At 45.1% G+C, this 19,544-nt stretch overlaps 1 protein-coding gene across 1 annotated transcript in view; it reads right to left on the reverse strand.

Annotated features, from left to right (window-relative positions):
- Window positions 1-200: 200 nt before the first annotated feature.
- LOC133345183 (uncharacterized) overlaps window positions 201-19,544 on the reverse strand; it is a 42,582-nt gene continuing 23,238 nt past the window's right edge. Inside the window, exons 2-5 of the mRNA XM_061555729.1 lie at window positions 9,814-10,107; window positions 8,901-9,248; window positions 785-893; window positions 201-575 (exon numbers count right to left, since the gene is read on the reverse strand). Of these exons, the coding sequence (XP_061411713.1) occupies window positions 433-575; window positions 785-893; window positions 8,901-9,248; window positions 9,814-10,107 (894 nt within the window). The 3' untranslated portion in view covers window positions 201-432. The remainder of the gene's footprint in view (window positions 576-784; window positions 894-8,900; window positions 9,249-9,813; window positions 10,108-19,544) is intronic.

The raw sequence follows: 19,544 nt of genomic DNA on the forward strand, positions 1-19,544 counted from the left end.
TGTTAACTGTGGTTAACCTTCAGGGTATTATGTACGGCGTGTGTGTGTGTGCCTCATATAACACAGTGTACCTTTAAGTGGTGTATATGTAGTTCTCAGAGTCTCCACTTTGGCAGCTTCAGAACCCAAACCGGGTAACTCGCATGAAATGGATCGTGCAGTTTCCAATCACGAGCCAATCCGATGGTTAACATCCCCAGTAGAATACCACGCCATGTTCAAGCACTTTTCAAAACACGAGCCATTGAAGCCCAGGGGTAGAGAATACTAAAAATGTTAACCACATTCTTTATTCATGCTAAGAGCGGTGGTCTTAAATATATTTGCTGAAGACTTCTGCAAATACAATCACAAGCCTGTTTTATTATTGAATTGCACCCCAGCTTGACAGAAGGAGGCAATTCATGCTCTTGATTTTCTAAATCCCTTGTTTCATGCATCACACGTGGGGCTGGGTGGGGGGGGGTCACAGGGTGCAGGTCTACCGAGTGTGCCACTCGAACGGAGAGGCAGGATGCGTGGTGTGGCAGAGGGTTCCAACAGCCCCCAACGCTGGGGAATGATTCGCCTCGGATCTGTGAATGCGCAGAGGGTCCTGCAGTTTTTAAAACATTACTTTTAAAATATATTTTTTAAACATTTATATGCGTATGCATGTTGACAGCTTTTGCATCTTCAGGATTTACCATCTCTCTTTTACAATTCGTTTTTAAAGTGGTTTTGCACACGACCAATGACTGAATGTTGAGGGTAGAATGTGGGGGGGGGGGGGGGGGTGAGAGACCTCTTTCAATCGTGGTGCGAACCGAAGTAGCGTCTTGAGCCACGATGAGGTGGAGGTGTGGACTGGCGCCCTCCTGCACAGGCCCTGCTGCTGCTGCTGCTCGTGTCTGCTGCTCAACAGACGGACCACACGCGAGCAGCAGGACAAAGAGGCCTTGTGCCCCACATTAGCCCTTTACTCCACCCGACGATATTTGATCATGTGTGTTTGTCATCTCATTGCACAGTGGTTTTCAGATGTTGCCATTCCTGTTTTTTTAGTTGTATAGGATTGTACACTTATTAACCATATTATATGCATTTCTAACGAGCAGTATTTAATGTACGTTCAATATTTATTTGATGGTTGTCTCGTACGTGTGTATGTTGAGCTTCTTTCGCACCGTACGTAGCCAACCGTGCTAATCGAAGGTGTGTAAACGATGTCTTATTTCATGATTTATTTCTGTGCAGCTCCTCGAAGCGATTTTTATTGGTAAAAGTGCCAGATTTAAAAAAAAAGAACGTTTCATTGATTGTCCTCGTCACAAGGGAGGAGGCGACGTGGATCGAGATTGTACCACTGGTGGCTGTGTCATTTACACAATATTGTATTCAACACATTACATTGTAATCCGTCATACTCGTATCTGCCATCAGAAATGTTCAGGCTACACAGTGTGAATAATCTGCCCAGGTCATACATTCTGCAATCACATCCTGCTATATATGGTCTTCAAAACAGTGTACACGTATTTTAAGTTGTATGACCACATGCATTGACAGCAGCATTGGGTTATGTCACAGTCAATGCTTCAGTGGGAGCTCATTAAAGGATAATGCACGTTTCAGTTTCAAGATAGCTCACTGTGATATACAGCATGCGCAGAACCGTGAAGAACATTTAAATAATAATAGGATACTGGTGCATAATAGTAAATTAGTTGAGCTGTGAACACCGAAAACCTATTCTTATTCTGCATCATAGTTGACACTGGAAAAAAGGTCCCATCGATATAACTGCTGGACCCGAGCTAGAAGTGTTCTGATACTTCCATTGCCTTGGAACTGTTCACCCTTTGGCATTCTCAGGTCTCACACTGGTGGTGAGACCAGGCCATACCCCATGAAGAAGGCTGTCTCTGGTGTAGGCCAATTAGTTTTAAGGACAATGCAATTATTATCAGAGCATGTTTATTTGCATGTTTTGCCACAAATATCTGTGGTTAATGCAGACTTGATGCCTTGCAAAACGTATCTATTTTGGTGTTTGAACATCTTAACACCTCCTGTTTTATTGCCAGGAAAGATAAAATCTCTTCTTATTTTTCATCGTTTTGATACGGAAAAAAATGTCCCATAAATACCGACAGCCTCACTGATCCCCCCCACGTTCGCGATGCGTGAGGTCATCGCCGTCCTTGTACCACCGCGATGTCTACGGTGCCTCCCACTTAAGAGCGCGAAGCCACTTGCTGAAGAATGCGAAGCCAACTCATTCCCACCGCTCTGCCCACACCGCGTGCCTCAACATGAGCGTACATCCCGAGTCATCCTCATGGTGGTGGTGATAATTCCTTTAATATCCTCCTTTTGTGTTGCAATCACTCGCCATATCTCAAACACCTCTAGTCAAATAACAGCAACTTACTATTGAACGGCTAAGTTAGCATCTAGCTCCTTAATAAAGGTATTTTTTGGGTTAGATTGCATAAACATAAGTGTGTCGTTAAACCCACCACTACCCTACACAGCCAATGAAAAAGGTTTGTCCTTGATTCCCATATTAATATAGATACTCATGCATAAAATACCATTTTCTTTAAACTCACGAATTATTTATCTTCTCTTCTAAAGGAGTTTCCAAGCTCTTTATCTGTATGAGTGTGCTTGGTTGCCCAGGAAAGCCTCCCCCATCTCATGACTCTTTGCAGGAGGCTCCTGCCAGGGTTTCTCGGGGGCGATGCTCGTTTTGATAAATACCAATTGAGTCATTTGCGGGTATTTTTTTTTATTTGGCAAAATTTGGACCATGACTCTGGCACACACAATGGTCTACTATTGCAAAATATGTCACGGGAACTTTAACGTCCACTGTGAAAACAGATGGCGCTTCAGTAGTAACCAGGGCAGCCGCTGGAGTCGAACCGTGAAGCTCTGCAACAAAATCTTGGCCTGCTAAAAATCAATGTGCCTCTTGAACCCTATCTCATAGCCCCTCTCCATTGTGGACATTGCAGCCTGAAGATAGATGAGGACGGCTGGATGATGGTAAAGAGGTGAAGAAAAATAAATGAAAAAATGTGTAGAGAATAAGTGGAGAAAAGGGGGAGGCTAGCATTAGCTGGGATTGAGTGAACAATGGTAAGTGAATGAGACCAAGTAAGTGGATGTAAAGTATATATATAATAAAAATAGACGTGATTTATTATTATTATTTTATTTTACATTTTTTGTTTTTACATGACTGCATACAGGACTGTAACTGAAAGATACTCGCATTGCAAGCTCAGTTCCGACACAGTGATGCTCTTGGTGATGGTGGTGACAGCGGTGGAAGTGATGCATTACTGTTAATCATCACTTGATGAGGCCCTGGGCGAGGCTGGCTTCATCCAGAGTGTAGCTTACATTGCTCTTGTCAGTCAAGAGTGTGTCCCTCATTTTCTGGTCAGTACACGTGGGTCAACTGATGGTGTCTCCCGCATTGTTATAATCAGTAAATGTGGGTCCATTAAAGGTGTGTCTCGCATTGCTCTCGTCAATGAACGTGGGTCCATCCATGCTGTCTCCCACATTGTTCTCTTCAGCGAATTTGGATTGACCCATGGTGTCTTTCGAATTGGTCTCATCAGTGAACGTGGGTCCATCGATGGATTCTACCACATTGTTCTCGTCAGTGAATGTGGGTCCGTCCATGGTGTCTCCTGCAGTGTTCTCGTAAGTGAATGTGGGTCCATTGATGGTGTCTCCTGCATTGGTCTCATCAGTAAATGTGGGTCCGTCCATGGTGTCTCCCGCATTGGTCTCATCAGTTAATGTGGGTCCATCCATGGTGTATCCCGCATTGTTTTCGCCAGTGAATGTGGGTTCAATGACAGTGTCTCCCGTATTGTTCTTGTCAGTGAACGTGGGTTCATTGATGGTGTCTCCTGCATTGTACTCGTCAGTAAACGTGGGACCATTAATGGTGTCTCCCGCATTGTTCTTGTTAGTGAATGTGGATCCATTGACAGTGTTTCCCGTATTCTTGTCAGTGAATGTGGGTCCATTCATGGTATCTTCCGCATTGTTCTCATAAGTCAATCTGGGTTCATGCATCCTGTCTTCTAAATTGTTCTCGTCAGCAAATGTGGGTTCGTGAATGGTTTCTCCTGCATTTTTCTTTTCAGTAAACGTGGATCTATTTATGATGTCTCCAGCATTGTTTTCGTCATCAAATGTGGGTTCATCCATGGTGTCTCCCGGATTGTCATCAGCGAATGCGGGTCCATTCACGGTGTGTCTTGCATTGTTCTCATAAGTGAACGTGGGTCCTTCCATGTTGTTGCCCGCATTGTTTTCTTCAGCAAATGTGGATAGATCCATGGTGTCTTCCGCATTGTTCTCATCCGTGAACGTGGGTCGATTGATGGTGTCTCCTGCATTGTTCTCTTCAGCAAATGTGGATCGATCCATGGTGTCTCCCGCATTGTTCTGATCCGTGAACGTGGGTCCATCCATCCTGTCTCCTGCATTGTTCTCGTCATCAAATGTGGCTTCATCCATGGTGTCTCCCGCATTGTTCTCGTCATCAAATGTGGTTTCATCCATGGTGTCTCCCGCATTGTTTTCGTCAGTGAATGTGGGTTCAATGACAGTGTCTCCCGTATTGTACTCGTCAGTAAACGTGGGACCATCCATGGTGTCTCCCGCATTGTTCTGAGTAGTTAATGTGGATCCATTGATGGTGTCTCCCGTATTGTTCTTGTCAGTGAACGTGGATCCATCCATGCTGTCTCCCGCATAGGTCTCTTCAGCGAATTTAGGTCCATTGACAGTGTTTCCCGTATTCTTGTCAGTGAATGTGGGTCCATTCATGGTATCTCCAGCATTGTCCTCATAAGTCAATCTGGGTCCATCCATGCTGTCTTCTAAATTGTTCCCGTCAGCAAATGTGGGTTCATCCATGGTGTGTCCCGCATTCTTGTCAGTGAATGTGGGCGTGCCATCACCAAAACTGTATTGTCCGAGTGGGTGTGTATTGTCACCTCTGGGAGGGTGTGGTCTGTATAGTTGTGAGTCGTCAATTCTAAAAGGGCGCTGGCCCAGAAAGTGCATCATGTTGCCTGTGAGAATGTGTTGTCGCTCTGGATCTGTATTGTTACTCTTGACACGGTGTTGTCTGTGTGAGTATGTACTGTCAAGGAGTTGTTTGTGTTTGCGTGTACTGTCGGGTCCATTGATGATGTCTTCCGCATTGTTCTCGTTAGTGAATGTGGGTCCATCCATGCTGTCGCCCGCATTGTTCTCTTCAGCGAATGTGGATCCATTGATGGTATCTCCCGAATTGTTCTCATCAACGAATGTGGGCCTATGCATGATGTCTCTCACATTGTTCTCATAAGTTAATGTGGGTTCATCCATGCTGTCTCCCGCATTGTTCTCTTCGGCGAATTTAGGTCCATTGACAGTGTCTCCCGTATTCTTGTCAGTGAATGTGGGTCTATGCATGGTATATTCCGCATTGTTCTCATAAGTAAATCTGGGTCCATCCATGCTTTCTTCTAAATTGTTCTCGTCAGCAAATGTGAGTTCATCCATGGTGTCTCCCGCCTTCTTGTCAGTGAACGTGGGTCCATTGATGGTGCCATCACCATAACTATATTGTCTGAGTGGGTGTGTATTGTCACCTCTGGGAGGATGTCGTCTGTAGAGTTGTGAATCGTCAATTCTAAAAGGGTGCTGGCCCAGAAAGTGCATCATGTTGCCTGTGAGAATGTGTTGTCGCTCTGGTTCTATATTGTCACTCTTGACACGGTGCTGTCTGTGTGAGTATGTACTCTCAAGGAGTTGTTTGTGTTTGAGTGTACTGTCGGGTCCATTGATGATGTCTTCCGCATCATTCTCGTCAGCAAATGTGGGTCTATTGATGGTGTCTCCCGCATCATTCTCGTCATTGAACGTGGGTCCATTGGTGGTGTCTCTTGCATTGTACTCTTCAGTGAACATGGGTCCTTTGATGGTGCCATCACCTAAACTGTAATGTCCGTGTGGGTGTCTATTGGGACCTCTGGGATGATGTCGTCCGTATGGTTGTGAATTGTCAATTCTAAAAGGATGTTGGCCCAGAAAGCGCATTGTTTTGCCTGTGAGAATGTGCTGTCTCTCTGGGTGTGTATAGTCACTCTTGACACGGTGTTGTCTGTGTGAGTATGTACTGTCAAGGAGTTGTCTGTGTTTGTGTGTACTGTCGGGTCCATTGATGTCTTCCGCATTGTTCTCGTCAGCGAATGTGGGTCGATTAAAGGTGTCTCTTGCATTGTACTCGTCAGTGAACGTTGGTTCATTGATGATATCTCCCACATTCTTCTCGTCAGCAAATGTGGGTCCATTGATGATGCTATCAGCAAAACTGTATTGTCCACGTGGTTTTGTAGCTGCACCTCTGGGAGGGTGTTGTCCGTATCGCTCTGAATCGTCAATTCTAAAGGGGCGTTGGTTAAGAAAGCGCATTATGCTTTCTTTGAGAATGTGCTGTCTCTCTGGCTGTGTATTGTCACCCTCGACACTGTGTCTACGTGGGTGTGTAGTGCCACCTCTGGGAGGGTGTCGTCCGTATGGTTGTGAATCGTCAATTCTAAAAGGACGTTGGCCCAGAAAGCGCATTATGTTGCCTGTGGGAATGTGCTGTATCTCTGGGTCTGTATAGTCACTCTTGACACGGTGTTGTCTGTGTGGGTATGTACTGTCAAAGAGTTGTATGCGTTTATGTGCAATGCCATGAATGGGTCGGTGTTGTTTGTATAGGTTCGAATCAGCGTATCTACGGTGTTGCTTCAGAAAGTGCAATACGCTGTTTCTGAGACTGTGCTGTCTCTCTTGGGGTGTATTGTCACTCTGTCGTGTCTGTGGGTGTGCTCGGTCACAGGTGAGGCTATGTTGTCGGTGTGCATGTGTGCTGCCAAGAGCGAGATTGGGCCATGGATGATGTCTGAGTGGGTGTACTTTGTCAACCCTCAGAATGTGCTGCAGGTATTGTCTCGGTGTAAGATCACTATCAACCCTGAGAATGGGGTCCAGGTGTTGTATGTGTGAGTGTGCATCACCGCTTCTGAGATGGGATGGTTGCCAAACATGGTTTTGTGCTGAGTGTACATTTCCTGTCACCATTTCTCTGGAGGTCTCTTCGCTTCCAGTAATCAGATTGAGTAAATGTTCAGTGAACCTGTCTGTCGATTTGTCAGAAGATCTGTTCGAAGATCTGGCTATAGAACTGGTCGAATAGCTGGTTGTAAGCCAGGAAAAAGATCGGCTGGTAGGTCTGGCTGTAGTACTGGTGGTAGGTGTTGTTGTGAGTCTAGTAATAGAACTGGTTGTAGGTCTGGCTGTAGAACTGGGAATTTGTTTTGTGAGTCCAGTAACAGGTCTGGTGGTAGGTATGGCTGTAGATTGGTTGGTCGGTGCTGGCTCCAGCGAGCACACTGGCCGGTCGATATTGGCCCTGCAGACCTCATCCTAGAGGCCGGCGGGAGTATCGACAAGGGAGAGTGTCAGGGTTGGCAAACATTAGGTATGTTATAATTCATTAAGATAGAAGCTTACACTCATTTTTCATGCATTCATTTGTGTCTAAGGGCTATAAAATACGATTAATCATCATCAATCATTGTATAGCCACTGCAGGATGAAGGTCTCTGCATGTCATCTCCATCCGTTATAGTCCTACCATACCAGAATTAATCCAGCTCCCTCAACTTGAATTGTAAAAAGGTCTCGCGACGTCACTAAAGTGCCACAATGATACACCGCTTACTATAACTTGAAAATAAATGATGAAGTGAACCTCAAACTTGTGTGGGACATCTCGTGATGTACATGCGACATGTGCAGATCCTATGATAAGCACTGTTTTGAATTGGTCAGAATACTGTAAATTCTGCTTGTACAATTTAACAGAGCAGTTCAGTTAAATGGTCCTCCTGCACACATTGATTCACTGCAGTTGCTGTCTTACTTCTTTATCACTCTTTAATGGGCACGACCAATCATTGTGCCCAGGAAATTCACACATTGATGCCCTTCCTATCAAGATGACAATTTCCTGGTATCCCTACTGTGTCCAACAACTACACTGCAGGAGATTTAACATTCTCCTGTTCTCACCTGTTCGACTGAGGAGTTATTTTCTATCATCTCTTTCACCGAGTTTCTACAAAGTTGTTCAATAAAGTCTATACATCTCATCTTATCTGCTGTGCCCTTAGTTTCTGATTTTGGAACTCCCATTGTTTATTTTCCCAAGTTCTTATAGACTTGCTCTATTCCAAAAAGTCGGTCGGTGATTTCTTGCTCGAATGAGCATTGGGGCGATACTATGTGTTGTATTTATCATTCATGTTTTGTTGCTGGCTGCTTTGCATTATGGGGCTTTAGGCCTGTGTTGAATATAGACAATAAAATATTTTTGATTAAATTGTGCCTGTTCATGTAAACACCCGATGTGGAGCTAGAATTCGTTTTAAGTATTTTTAAAGATCACGTGCCAATCCAAAAACCCCATTTAATTTGCAATCCATACTCAGTGTGTGAATAAAAAAAATACTATTAAACTATAAACATAACAATGTTTATTTTCCCAGGTAAGGCCCACTGAGCTATATAGCTCATTTTTAGAAGCGACTTGGCCACAAATGACAGCTCAATGAAGTGGCTTATGTGGAAATTTATAGCAGCCAAATATGTAAATCAGGAGGGAAAAACCGGAGGACCCGAAGAAAAATCCACACAACCAAGGATAGAACATGAAAACTCCAAATATACAGGCGTCAGGGTCGGGATCAAACCCACGACCTCCTGAATACCAGGCGAGGTAGTTAATATCTCGCCACCGTGGCACCCCACGAGGTAGTTAATATCTCGAAGCAACCTGCACTCACCTGGGGGAGCCCGACCAAATCAGGCCGCACAGGTGCATCGCTGGCGCACATGTACAACGCCCGCTCACACTCGTACAGCACCCGCTCACACGTCGTGTTGGCCTCCCGCTCCACTCTTTGCTTTTCCTTCACAGTCATCTCCTTCAACTCCTCTGTCACGGCCTCCAGCACCTCTACCACGGCATCTCGGGTCAGCGTGGCCTCCGAACGCTCGTCGGCCTTGCGTGATGCCGCAGGCCGATGTGTCTTGCAGGAGGGCTGCTCCTTGAGTTTGGCCTCGAGCGTTTGCAGGCCACTCTCCGACTGGCAGTAGTCGAGGATTGCGGCGCGGGCACAGCAGTGGGCCATCTTTAGCCACGGGGATGAACGAATGGACCAAGGAACATGTGGGCAGACAGGCAGATGTTTTAGTATGAAATTGGTGAGAACCTGGTATAACTAAATGAACTGAAACAAGGAAACTTCGTTTCTTTCTCACAGCTCTTTGTCAATCCACTTATGGATGAAATAAATAAGAAGATAATATGCCTCCTTGACATATCGCTCCCTCCACATGAATATAAAAATGTTTCAACACATCCCATTATCTACACGGCATTCTGTGAGTGCGTAATTTAACCAGCATAGGGTTGAACACAAGCAAACTCTGGACCGGTCTAAACGTACAATGTATCACCACAAGTCACGCTGGCTTAAACCAATGCTGGTGATCTACCAGATGTTTATCGGGTAAGGATTTTTTAGATATGGGTCCTAATTCTATGAAAAATCATATAATACATAAATCTATATCGTGAGTGTTTTTGTGAGAGACAATCGCAAATGCGGTTTGGGGAGGCCTTTATCCATCGCCCCAACGCAGCATCGGTGCCTCTCTCACTCACTCTACGAATTACCCCCAGCCAAGCCTCACCATGCAGCACAAGTCCAATTCGTCCTGGGGCTCTGCGTGGCGGAATCTCGTGTGGCAGAAGCACCCGTATCCGGAGGAGAGGTTCTTGGCGACGTCCACCTGCTTGCACCGCAACATCGAGAGGACGGACGCGCGGCCTGCGCTCTCGCGCTGTGCCACGGCCACATTCAGCAGCAGCAGCAGCGGTGGCAGCAGCAGCAGCAGCAGCCTCAGCGACAGCTTCTGCGAAAAGATGGCGCCATAGCTGGAGGTCGCTTTGCCTCGGGTACAACTTGAGCGTGAGGACGTTTCCATCTGGAGAGAGAGAGAGAAGCGGCCACAGAGTGGTTAGGTCTAAGTCATTGGAGTGCTTTATTTTATTCCCAATTATATTCCAGTTGGCTCAAATGGCAGCCGCACACCCTGGTATACGCAGATAATTTTGAAGTTGTTGCCACACCATTTTCGATTTTACAAGGAACGACACGTCCAATAGTTGCTCGTCCTTAGTGAGCAACTGGGATAGAAATTTACAATCAGAGATCATGTGACCACCCAACACTGTGTACTCTTAGACCAATCCCAGGTAGTCAACACCTTTTTACCAATCTCCATTTGCCTCGGCTACACAGAACCCTGCTGCTCTACGCTATTGCATAGAGTTACCATAGTTGCTCATGTTTGATGCGTTGCTGGCAACAGTTGGCCATCTCACTGGCATGGTCACAGAAAAGTGGCACGTGCACAGGGGCTCACATAGTTTTATCTCAAGTTTAGAGTAAAATGACAGGAAAATTAACACACGTATTTCACGACACCAACAGCAGTATGATTAGGATGAAAACATTTACATAGTACCATTATGATAAAAAAAACATTTTTTATCGTATGGACAGGCTGCCTCTTATAACACCATTTCCTTACGAGGCTCTGTCCTGGAGGAAAATTCCTGAACGATTCAAAATTCCTGCGCGAGAACACGCGGCATGCAACACTCCCTGCCTTCTCCGAGCCGCTCGCTCAATCAGTGAAAGAGAAGCGCACGCTCAGTGGTGCTGAGCCAACCAGCGCTCCCGCCTCTGCCCGCCAGCCTTGAACGCTTCCCGTGGAACGTGTGTTTGGTTATTTGACCTTTGGTAACAGTTTTGTTGCTTCATCCTGATTGCAATTTTGACCCACAATGTCTGGGGAAAAAGGCCTGCAAGTGATAGTTCTGGTAATGTGGCTAAACAAAGGAAAGGCATCAGTATGGATGTAAAAAATAAGGTTATACGATGTGCGGAGGTAGGAGAGCGTCCGGTTAGTTACACTAGTGAGTACATAACTTCTTTATATTTTTATGTCATTGTCATTCAAAGTAATTTTTATTTACAAAATGCTTTAATACATGCATCATGTGTACAGTATCATTAAGGCTATTATTTCATGTCATCAAACCCATGTCCGATTTCAAATCTCGCAGTTTTATTTAAAAAATGTAGGGCAATTGTTGATGATGAAAAAAACATTTTACATTTAGTGTATGGTGCACTCATTGGTCATCAGTCTGAGACCCCCCATCGTCACACATCGTCACAAATGTCTGCCTCCCCCCGAGGTGCCCGTGGTCGAGACTGGCGAGGGAGTCGCTGCCAAAGGAGGTGCAGAGCCCCTGAGACGTCCACTGAGGAGATAGAGCAATGAAATTAGCTCGCGTACACCTGCTAGGTCGATTGTAACATCGCGGGGACAGGAGAGCTCTCGTGACTGCAGGAATCCATACTCTTTGGTTCCTTCGGTAAAGTCACGAAATAAAATAAAGTCACAAATCATATAAAACAAATCACGACGTTTCGATCGCTTGTGTTGCGATCGAAACGTCGTGATTTATTTTATTTCTAACTACGTGACTTTACCGAAAGAAACCAAAGAGTATGAATTTAACACGAATTTATGTAATGAATATATCACGTCGCGGTCTGCTTTTCGCTTGCAAGTTTCAAATTTACTGAAATACACCCGTCCTTGGACGGGCAAGAGGCTAGTTACATAGTTACACGGCCGTGATTGGATCCTAAAACCGTATTCTATAACAACTCCACGCAAAAATCTAACCGCTATGAATAATGGGCAATGCCAGAAACGTCTCCCAATATATTCTCTTGTGTGTTGAGTTTTTTGTACAATGTGATTTTTGTTGCAATGACTAATAAAAAAAAACGTTAAAGCAAGAGTGCAAGTCTGTGTCGTTACGAATGTAACTGAGACTTGACGCCCGAAATTAAGTAAAAAGTCGCGTGAATGGACAGGGGAGTTTGCATTTGAACGCGCGACCTATCTACTGCCGCCGCCTTGTGGCTACGGTAGAGTATTGCACTCCGTGCTTAATGTGAGCCCTCTGGTGGCTTATCACAGTGCAGAATTACTGATATTTTATTTTTAATTAATTAACTTACATGTCATATGTGGAGACATGCATGACATAGCATGTGATACTGTACTGTAACGTATTTGTGTGTCTACTGCACAATAAAGTTTTGGCAGCGCGAGTGACGCTAAAACTAACGTTGCTCCCAGTAATCATTGATCCGTTGAAGTATTAAAATGATTTTTTTATATACAATTACACATCTGTATAAATAGTTATAGAATTTTGTATTGTACGTAACGATGCCCAGAAATACTGCTACAAATGACAAAGTAAAGAAAATAATAGTTTATGAAGTTATTTTTTAAAAACATATTATAACGGCGGTTGGATTTGAACCCGTGACCTTTTAAATCCTGACGCCTTGCGGCGAGGTTTGTAAGTACAATATATATCATCCGGTCACTGACTCAATCACCCTATCACACACTCCTCCACTCGTTTACTCAAACACTCACCCATTTACTCACCCACACGCTCACCACCATGCAGGTCACCTCACTCTTTTCAGCTTTATCAGTTTACACTGCTCCACTCTGGAATCCCCACCCGGTCTTCCTATTTCCCCAAACTCTTGCAACAATAAACTTGATCAATTTAAGAAACGTGTTGCTATGTTTGCGAGTCCAAGTTGTAGGACTGCACCCTGGGTTGTGCGTGGTTCTCATTGGTAGGAGATTCCCTTCGCTGTGTTGCACGCCAGTGGCTGGGGGCTGCCTGGGGCCTTTGACGTGTGAGCCCTTCCCAATGTGCACCGGCAAACATTTATCGCTCGGTGACCCCAGTGTTTATTGCCCGTCTACGCGTGGATACCTGAAGCCCGTGTCACTCCACTGCTGGATGAGTCCCGCAATGAAGCTACAATCAGTACATCCACTTTGCTTTTGCACTCTACCTGTGTAGTGCCATAAGAGGGGAGGGACTGCTGGGGGCTCTGGAACCCCAGACAGTTAAGCCCCTTGGCGCCACCAACGGGGGAGCTGTGTGTGTTCTGTGGGATATCTGGGGGCGCACACAACCCCACCCCTAGTTGGGGACGAGGCATAAAAGGGCAGCTCCCTGGCCGGTCGGAGCCAGTCACAGCTCAAGACCCAAGACCCACCAGCCAGCCAGCTTAGGACCCTGGACCCCCTCGTCCCGCTTGTTCTTGTAAGGGCCGGGACGCTGTGAGGGCCAGTGGTGGGACTCTGAGACTCCCGGCTCTAAGTCCTTGTAAGGGCGAGTTCCGAGGAAGCCAGAGTCTAGACCCGCACCTTGGCTGGGTCGGGTCAGGTAGCCTCCCCTAGGGTAATTGTAGCCGGAGGATCCGAGAGCGTAGCCAGTCAGGCACGCTCGGAATAGGCTGTGTCCATAGGCTGTAACAGAGTATCAGGACTGTTGGAGTGTTGTATCGTAATAAAGAAGTTACCTCTACAAGTGTCTCCGGAGCCCATTACATATGTGCTCAAGTTCACTGGCTAAGTGACGCTGGTCGGAGATGCAGCGGATTATTTTTTTCTGACTGAGGACGACCGCTTGTGTTGCGATTAAAACGTCGTGACATATTATTTATTTTCCCTACGTGGCTTTACCGAAAGAACCAAAGCGTATGGATTTTTGCAGTCACGAAAGCTTAACATCAACACCCAAATAAGATTTTGTATATGAACAGCAACGACTTAACTATCTCCATTTTCCCAATGCTACCCACCAGAGATCCTTCCTGTATATACACAACAGCAAGCTAATTATGGCACCATACTTTCAGTCCCTATTCGTGACACACTTGACTCCCAATCCTCATATAAGATTGCAATATAATTTCTGCATGAGGGCCCATCAAAAAGTGTTGAGAATGGACACTTTTTTCCTAAAAAACTATGTAAAATTGTCTTAATTCAAAGTCCAGTATAGTACTATTCGTGGCACTCGTAAGTGAACTTCATTATTGCTCATGCTAATTATTACAATGTTAACTATTTATATTCTTAGGTTTTTTCGGTAAAGTCACGTAGGTAAAAAAAATTCAATTAATAAAAGTAAAATAAAATAAAAATCACGACGTTTCGGAGGCAACACAAGCTTCCGTCTTCAAGTGGAACCGTCACAGTCCGACAGCTGTATCAAGTAAATGAGAGATTACAGGAGATACCAGTCCGTATATATAATGGTTGGGGAGGGGCAGGAATGGCCCACTTTTTATTATTATGGTAAGGTGCGGTTTGAGACTATGAATAGACTGCATAACAAAAGACTGAGCCTTTATTATGGAGAGGTTCGGTTTGTGACTACGCCTAGCCTACATAACAAAAGTGTGAAAAAAGAAAGCTAAACCTGGTAGAAAGCTAAACCTGGTAAAACAAAACTGGCTGTCCATCAGTAACCTGCAATAGTTTTCTGTCAAATAAGATGGTCCAAATAAGTGTAGTTAAATCTTTTTTGCATGGTTAAGCACATCTTTCCAATGATTAAAGGTGTGGCTTGAGACTATGAATAGACTGCATAACAAAAGACTGAGCCTTTATTATGGAGAGACCAAGGTGCTCTGCAAACCTCCTGGCTACCATCAAAGGTTTGTACACGAAGCCATACAAGTATACAAACACAGACATAATTTCAACCGTGATGATGGTTACAAACTGAGTAATCATTGGAAAGATATGATTAAACATGCAAAAAAGATTTAACTACACTTATTTGGACCATTTTATTTGACAGAAAACTATTACAGGTTACTGATAGACAGCTAGTTTTGTTTTACCAGGTTTAGCTTTCTACCAGGTTTAGCTTTCTTTTTTCACACTTTTGTTATGTAGGCTAGGCATAGTCACAAACCGAACCTCTCCACAATAAAGGCTCAGTCTTTTGTTATGCAGTCTATTCATAGTCTCAAACCGCACCTTACCATAATAATAAAAAGTGGGCCATTCCTGGTCCTCCCCCCCCCCCCTCAACCATTATATATATGTAGTGGTATCTCCTGTAATCTCTCATTTACTTGATACAGCTGTCGGGCTGTGGCGGTTCCACCTGAAGACGGAAGCTTGTGTTGCCTCCGAAACGTCGTGATTTTTATTTTATTTTACTTTTATTAATTTTAATTTTTTACCTACGTGACTTTACCGAAAAAACCTAAGAATATGAATCCTAGCAGTCACGAAAACTTCAAATCTGGAGTTAACTATTTACCCAGGAAGGCTTCATTGAGTGTCAAGCCTGATTTTTGAAGGAAGTTTCCCATTGCATTGAGATATGTGGCAATTGCATTATTGAGCATTTGGCTCGGTGTGAGTAGAACCCAGAGAGACCCCCCCCCCCACCTTGCACATGGGGAAATAGCACAACTCTGCATAGATTATACCCACACTCGATAAATAATTCAAACCGAGTTGTTTTCTTTTTACCGTTGTACTGTATAGAATTATTAAGTATAAATGCATTTTTATATTAAACTATTCTGAAAGATGTGTCATTCATTTGCAAATGAGAATGTAATGTCGCAGATGCGACCACAGGCCAACTTGTATCTGTATCTGCATGTAGTTTCTGGGCCTCTTCCATTCACCAACCCGCATTCACCAGCGTGGTGAAGTATGATTAAACAACTCCCACGACTGACATGGTGTGGGGGAGGCCTCTATCAAACGCTGCATCGACAAGGGGCTGATATGTCACGACATTGTATGGTAAGACCGTTCTCTAGCCAACACAAGAAGTCTACGTAGAAAGACGATGCGGCACACGTGTACACGATGTTTGTGTGCGTACGTTCAGTGTGTATCACGTGCACAATTATATCAGGTCGCGATTATGCTCAAACATCACGAACAACTCTCGACGTCTCCAGAGCCTGAACATTTCAAGTAGACACTGACCCTTGCCACGATTTGTATTGTACCAGGTAAGGGCCACGGAACCATGTAGCTCTATTTCAGAAGCGACCTGGACACAAGTGAAAACTAAACGAAGTGGCTTATGTGGACATTTATAGCAGCCAAGTGCTCTAAACTCACGTTTCTAAATGTGGAGGGGAAAGCCGAAGGACCAGGAGAAGAATCTATGCGACCACGGGGGAAATAAAAATATACAAATACAGAGCAGGCGTCAGGGTCGTGATGGAACCTGCACGCTGCTGTAGGCCTGGCGAGGTAGTTAACATCTCGCCACCGCGGCGCCCCTTATTAAAAGCTTAGCTGTGTCTAGCAAGGTTATTGACGCATATCACTCGACTCACGCAACCACAAGCGATGTATTAAACAAATAAAACAATAATAAAGTAGAGAGGCGCTACTGACATTTAACAATGTTCTTAATTTAAAGCTTTCGTGGATGCAGGGATTCATTTTCTTTGTTCATTCGGTAAAGTCACGTAGAAGGGAAATAATAAAATAATATTCATATAAAACAATAAAAATTCTCACGACGTTTTGACTGCAACACAAGCAATCATCAACAGGTGTGAAATCCACAAAGAAAATTTGAAAAAAGTGGCAGTTTTACCTAATGTCAGCACCAAGGACAGCGATTTGGCAGTTTGCCAGATGGACGATTCCATCTATGTTCGGAAAAGAGGAGGGGGGAGCAGAAAATGGAATGCGGTCTGAAAGTCACCGTAAGCGTGAACACAATTGTAATATTGTGAATTACGGCGGGAGACCACTTGACGGGAAGCACACATTATTAACTCTTTCCTTGGGCACAATAACACGTGTGGACAACTACAGCTCACGCTACACGTTCCACCCAGCCACACACACACGGGCTCTCCAGCCCCGTAGCTTCCAGGGGAACCTACAGACCCACCCCAGCTTGGGTATGGGTCACGACCACTGGGTCCCGCAGCCTGGCCCTCACACGGACGTCCGGCCCCGGGTCCCAAGGTCCCGCCTCTGAGCCACACAGGGTCCCGGCCCTTACAAGGACAGCGGGACTAGGGGTCTCAGGGCCCTATCTCTTCCTCCTCCGTCTTCCGTCTTCACTGGTCACCAACTCCCCGAGCGCCCGCGCGCATCGCCTTTTATAGTCCTCCGCTCCCGGGGAGACGGAGCCTATGCGGACGTCGATGTGAGCACCACCCTAGTTGACCAATCACCACGCGCTGCCACACGATCCCTTTTCCCAGCTCGTGTCAGCACACACAACCAATCAGCACGCGCTGCCACACGATCCATCACTGTCAGCGCGCGTCACCACTATACAGCCAATCACCACGCGCTGCCCCACGATCCCTACTGCCAGCGCGTATCACCCCTACACAATCAATTAAGACCCGAAATGGTTGATTAAATCCTTCCAATGATTGCTAAGCCAGAATCGATCTTCTCGGTTGAAATTGTCTCTGTGTTTGCAAATGTGGATAGCCTCATGAACGAACCTCTCATGGTAGCCAGATGGCTTGCAAAGAACCTCCAAGACAGAGGTTCTTTGCAAGCCATCTGGCTATCATGGACTGGGTTAAGGTTAGGGTGGTTCTTTCTGTAAAGTAACGTCGATAGAAAATAAAAATTATCAAATAAAATAAAAATACTAAATAAAAATATGATATTTAAAATAATAAAAACTAAAAACCCACATTGATATTTTTGGTTCTTTCAGGAAAGTCACGTAGTTAGAAAATTTAAATAAAATAAAAGTAATGAAATACAATTTTTCTTTTAAAATAATAAATTAAAAATAATAAAAGCTTTCATTATTTTCAATTCATGATTTGTATTTTAAATTTTATTTTATTTTCTATCGACGTAAAGAATATGGCGTGGAGATGCTGAGAGTCAGTGCGGTTGGTAAGGTGTGATTGGGTTGGTGAGTGAGGTTGGTGAGATGCGTGGTGAGTGTGTCGGTGAGCACGTGGAGGATTCGCCTCCACGGCCGCCTTTGTCTCCCCCAGTGGCGATGTTCACTCCACACCGCACCAGGTACCCATCTGAGGCTGAGTCGACCTCTCACTCTCTCACTGTCTCACTCACACTCACGCACTCACAGCGCGAGTTCGCGTTGTCAGGCGATATAAAATAATTAATATTTCATGCCAGTTGGTTCCGAAGTGCGACTTTGTAATTTGGGCGTTCGTAAGTCGAGGACTGTCTGTGAATAAAGATTCCGATTGTGGATGTGGGGCTTTAACCGTGGGGTGAGCTTGGCCCGATCCGCGGGGCGTGGCTTGACTGACAGTGGGCGGGGCATAGCCGCGAGGGGCGTGGCTTATCCAGGAAGTGGGAGGAGTCTCGCGCCTACGTAGGGGCGTGCAATAACCAAAGGGGGCGTGGCGTGTCACCCTGCGCTGACCAATCGCAGAGGAGAACGCGAACCCTGGACTCCAACCCCGACAAGCGCGCTCCTTTTAAAGTTAACAACAACATTGTTCAATGTAAGTAGCGCCTCTCTACTTTATTGTTGTTTTATTTGTTTAATACGTCACTTGTGGTGCCGTGAGTCGAGTGATGTGCGTCAATAACCTTGCTAGGACACGGCTAAGCTTTTAATCAGGGGCGCCGCGGTGGCGAGATGTTAACTACCTCGCCAGGCCTACAGCAGCGTGCAGGTTCCATCACGACCCTGACGCCTGCTCTGTATTTGTACATTTTTATTTCCCCCGTGGTCGCATAGATTCTTCTCCTGGTCCTTCGCCTTTCCCCTCCACATTTAGAAACGCGAGTTTAGAAGAGTACTTGGCTGCTATAAATGTCCACATGATAAGCCACTAAGTTGAGCTGTCATTTGTGGCCAGGTCGCTTCTGATAAGAGCTATGAAGCTCTGTGGGCCTGACCTGGTAAAATAGAAATAGTTTATAGTTTAGTTATAGTTCATAAGAACTCGTGGCAAGAGTCAGTGTCTACTTCAAATATTGTTCAGGCTCTGGACACCTCCAAAGTTATTCGTGATGTTATACATTTGGTTCGTTTTGAGCATAATCGCGACCTTAATAAGTATTACGTGATGACACACGCTGAATATACGCGCACACACACATCGTGTACACGTGTGTCGTGCCCTCTATTGTCTACAACTCTACATAGACGGCTTGTGCTGACTAGAGAACGGTCTTAACGAACAATGTCGTGACATGTATCAGCCCTTTGTCGATCCGGCGTTTTGATAGAGGCCTCCCCCACACCATGTCGTTCGTGGGAGTTGTTTAACCATACTTCACCATGCCGGTCAATGCGGGTTTGGTGAAGTGAGGAGGCCCAGAAACTATATGCAGGACACGAGTTGGCCTGTGCTTGCATCTGCAGAATTACAATCTCACACATCTTCAAGGAAAGTTTAATACTTCTAGAAATACATTTATTCTTGAGGATTCCATAAAGTACTGTGGTAAAAAGAAAACAACTTGATTTGAATGCTTGTTGAACAGGGAATGCT

The sequence above is a fragment of the Lethenteron reissneri genome, chromosome 3, assembly GCF_015708825.2.
Source record: "Lethenteron reissneri isolate LAM-NWPU_2019-01 chromosome 3, ASM1570882v1, whole genome shotgun sequence".
Classification (NCBI taxonomy): domain Eukaryota; kingdom Metazoa; phylum Chordata; class Hyperoartia; order Petromyzontiformes; family Petromyzontidae; genus Lethenteron; species Lethenteron reissneri.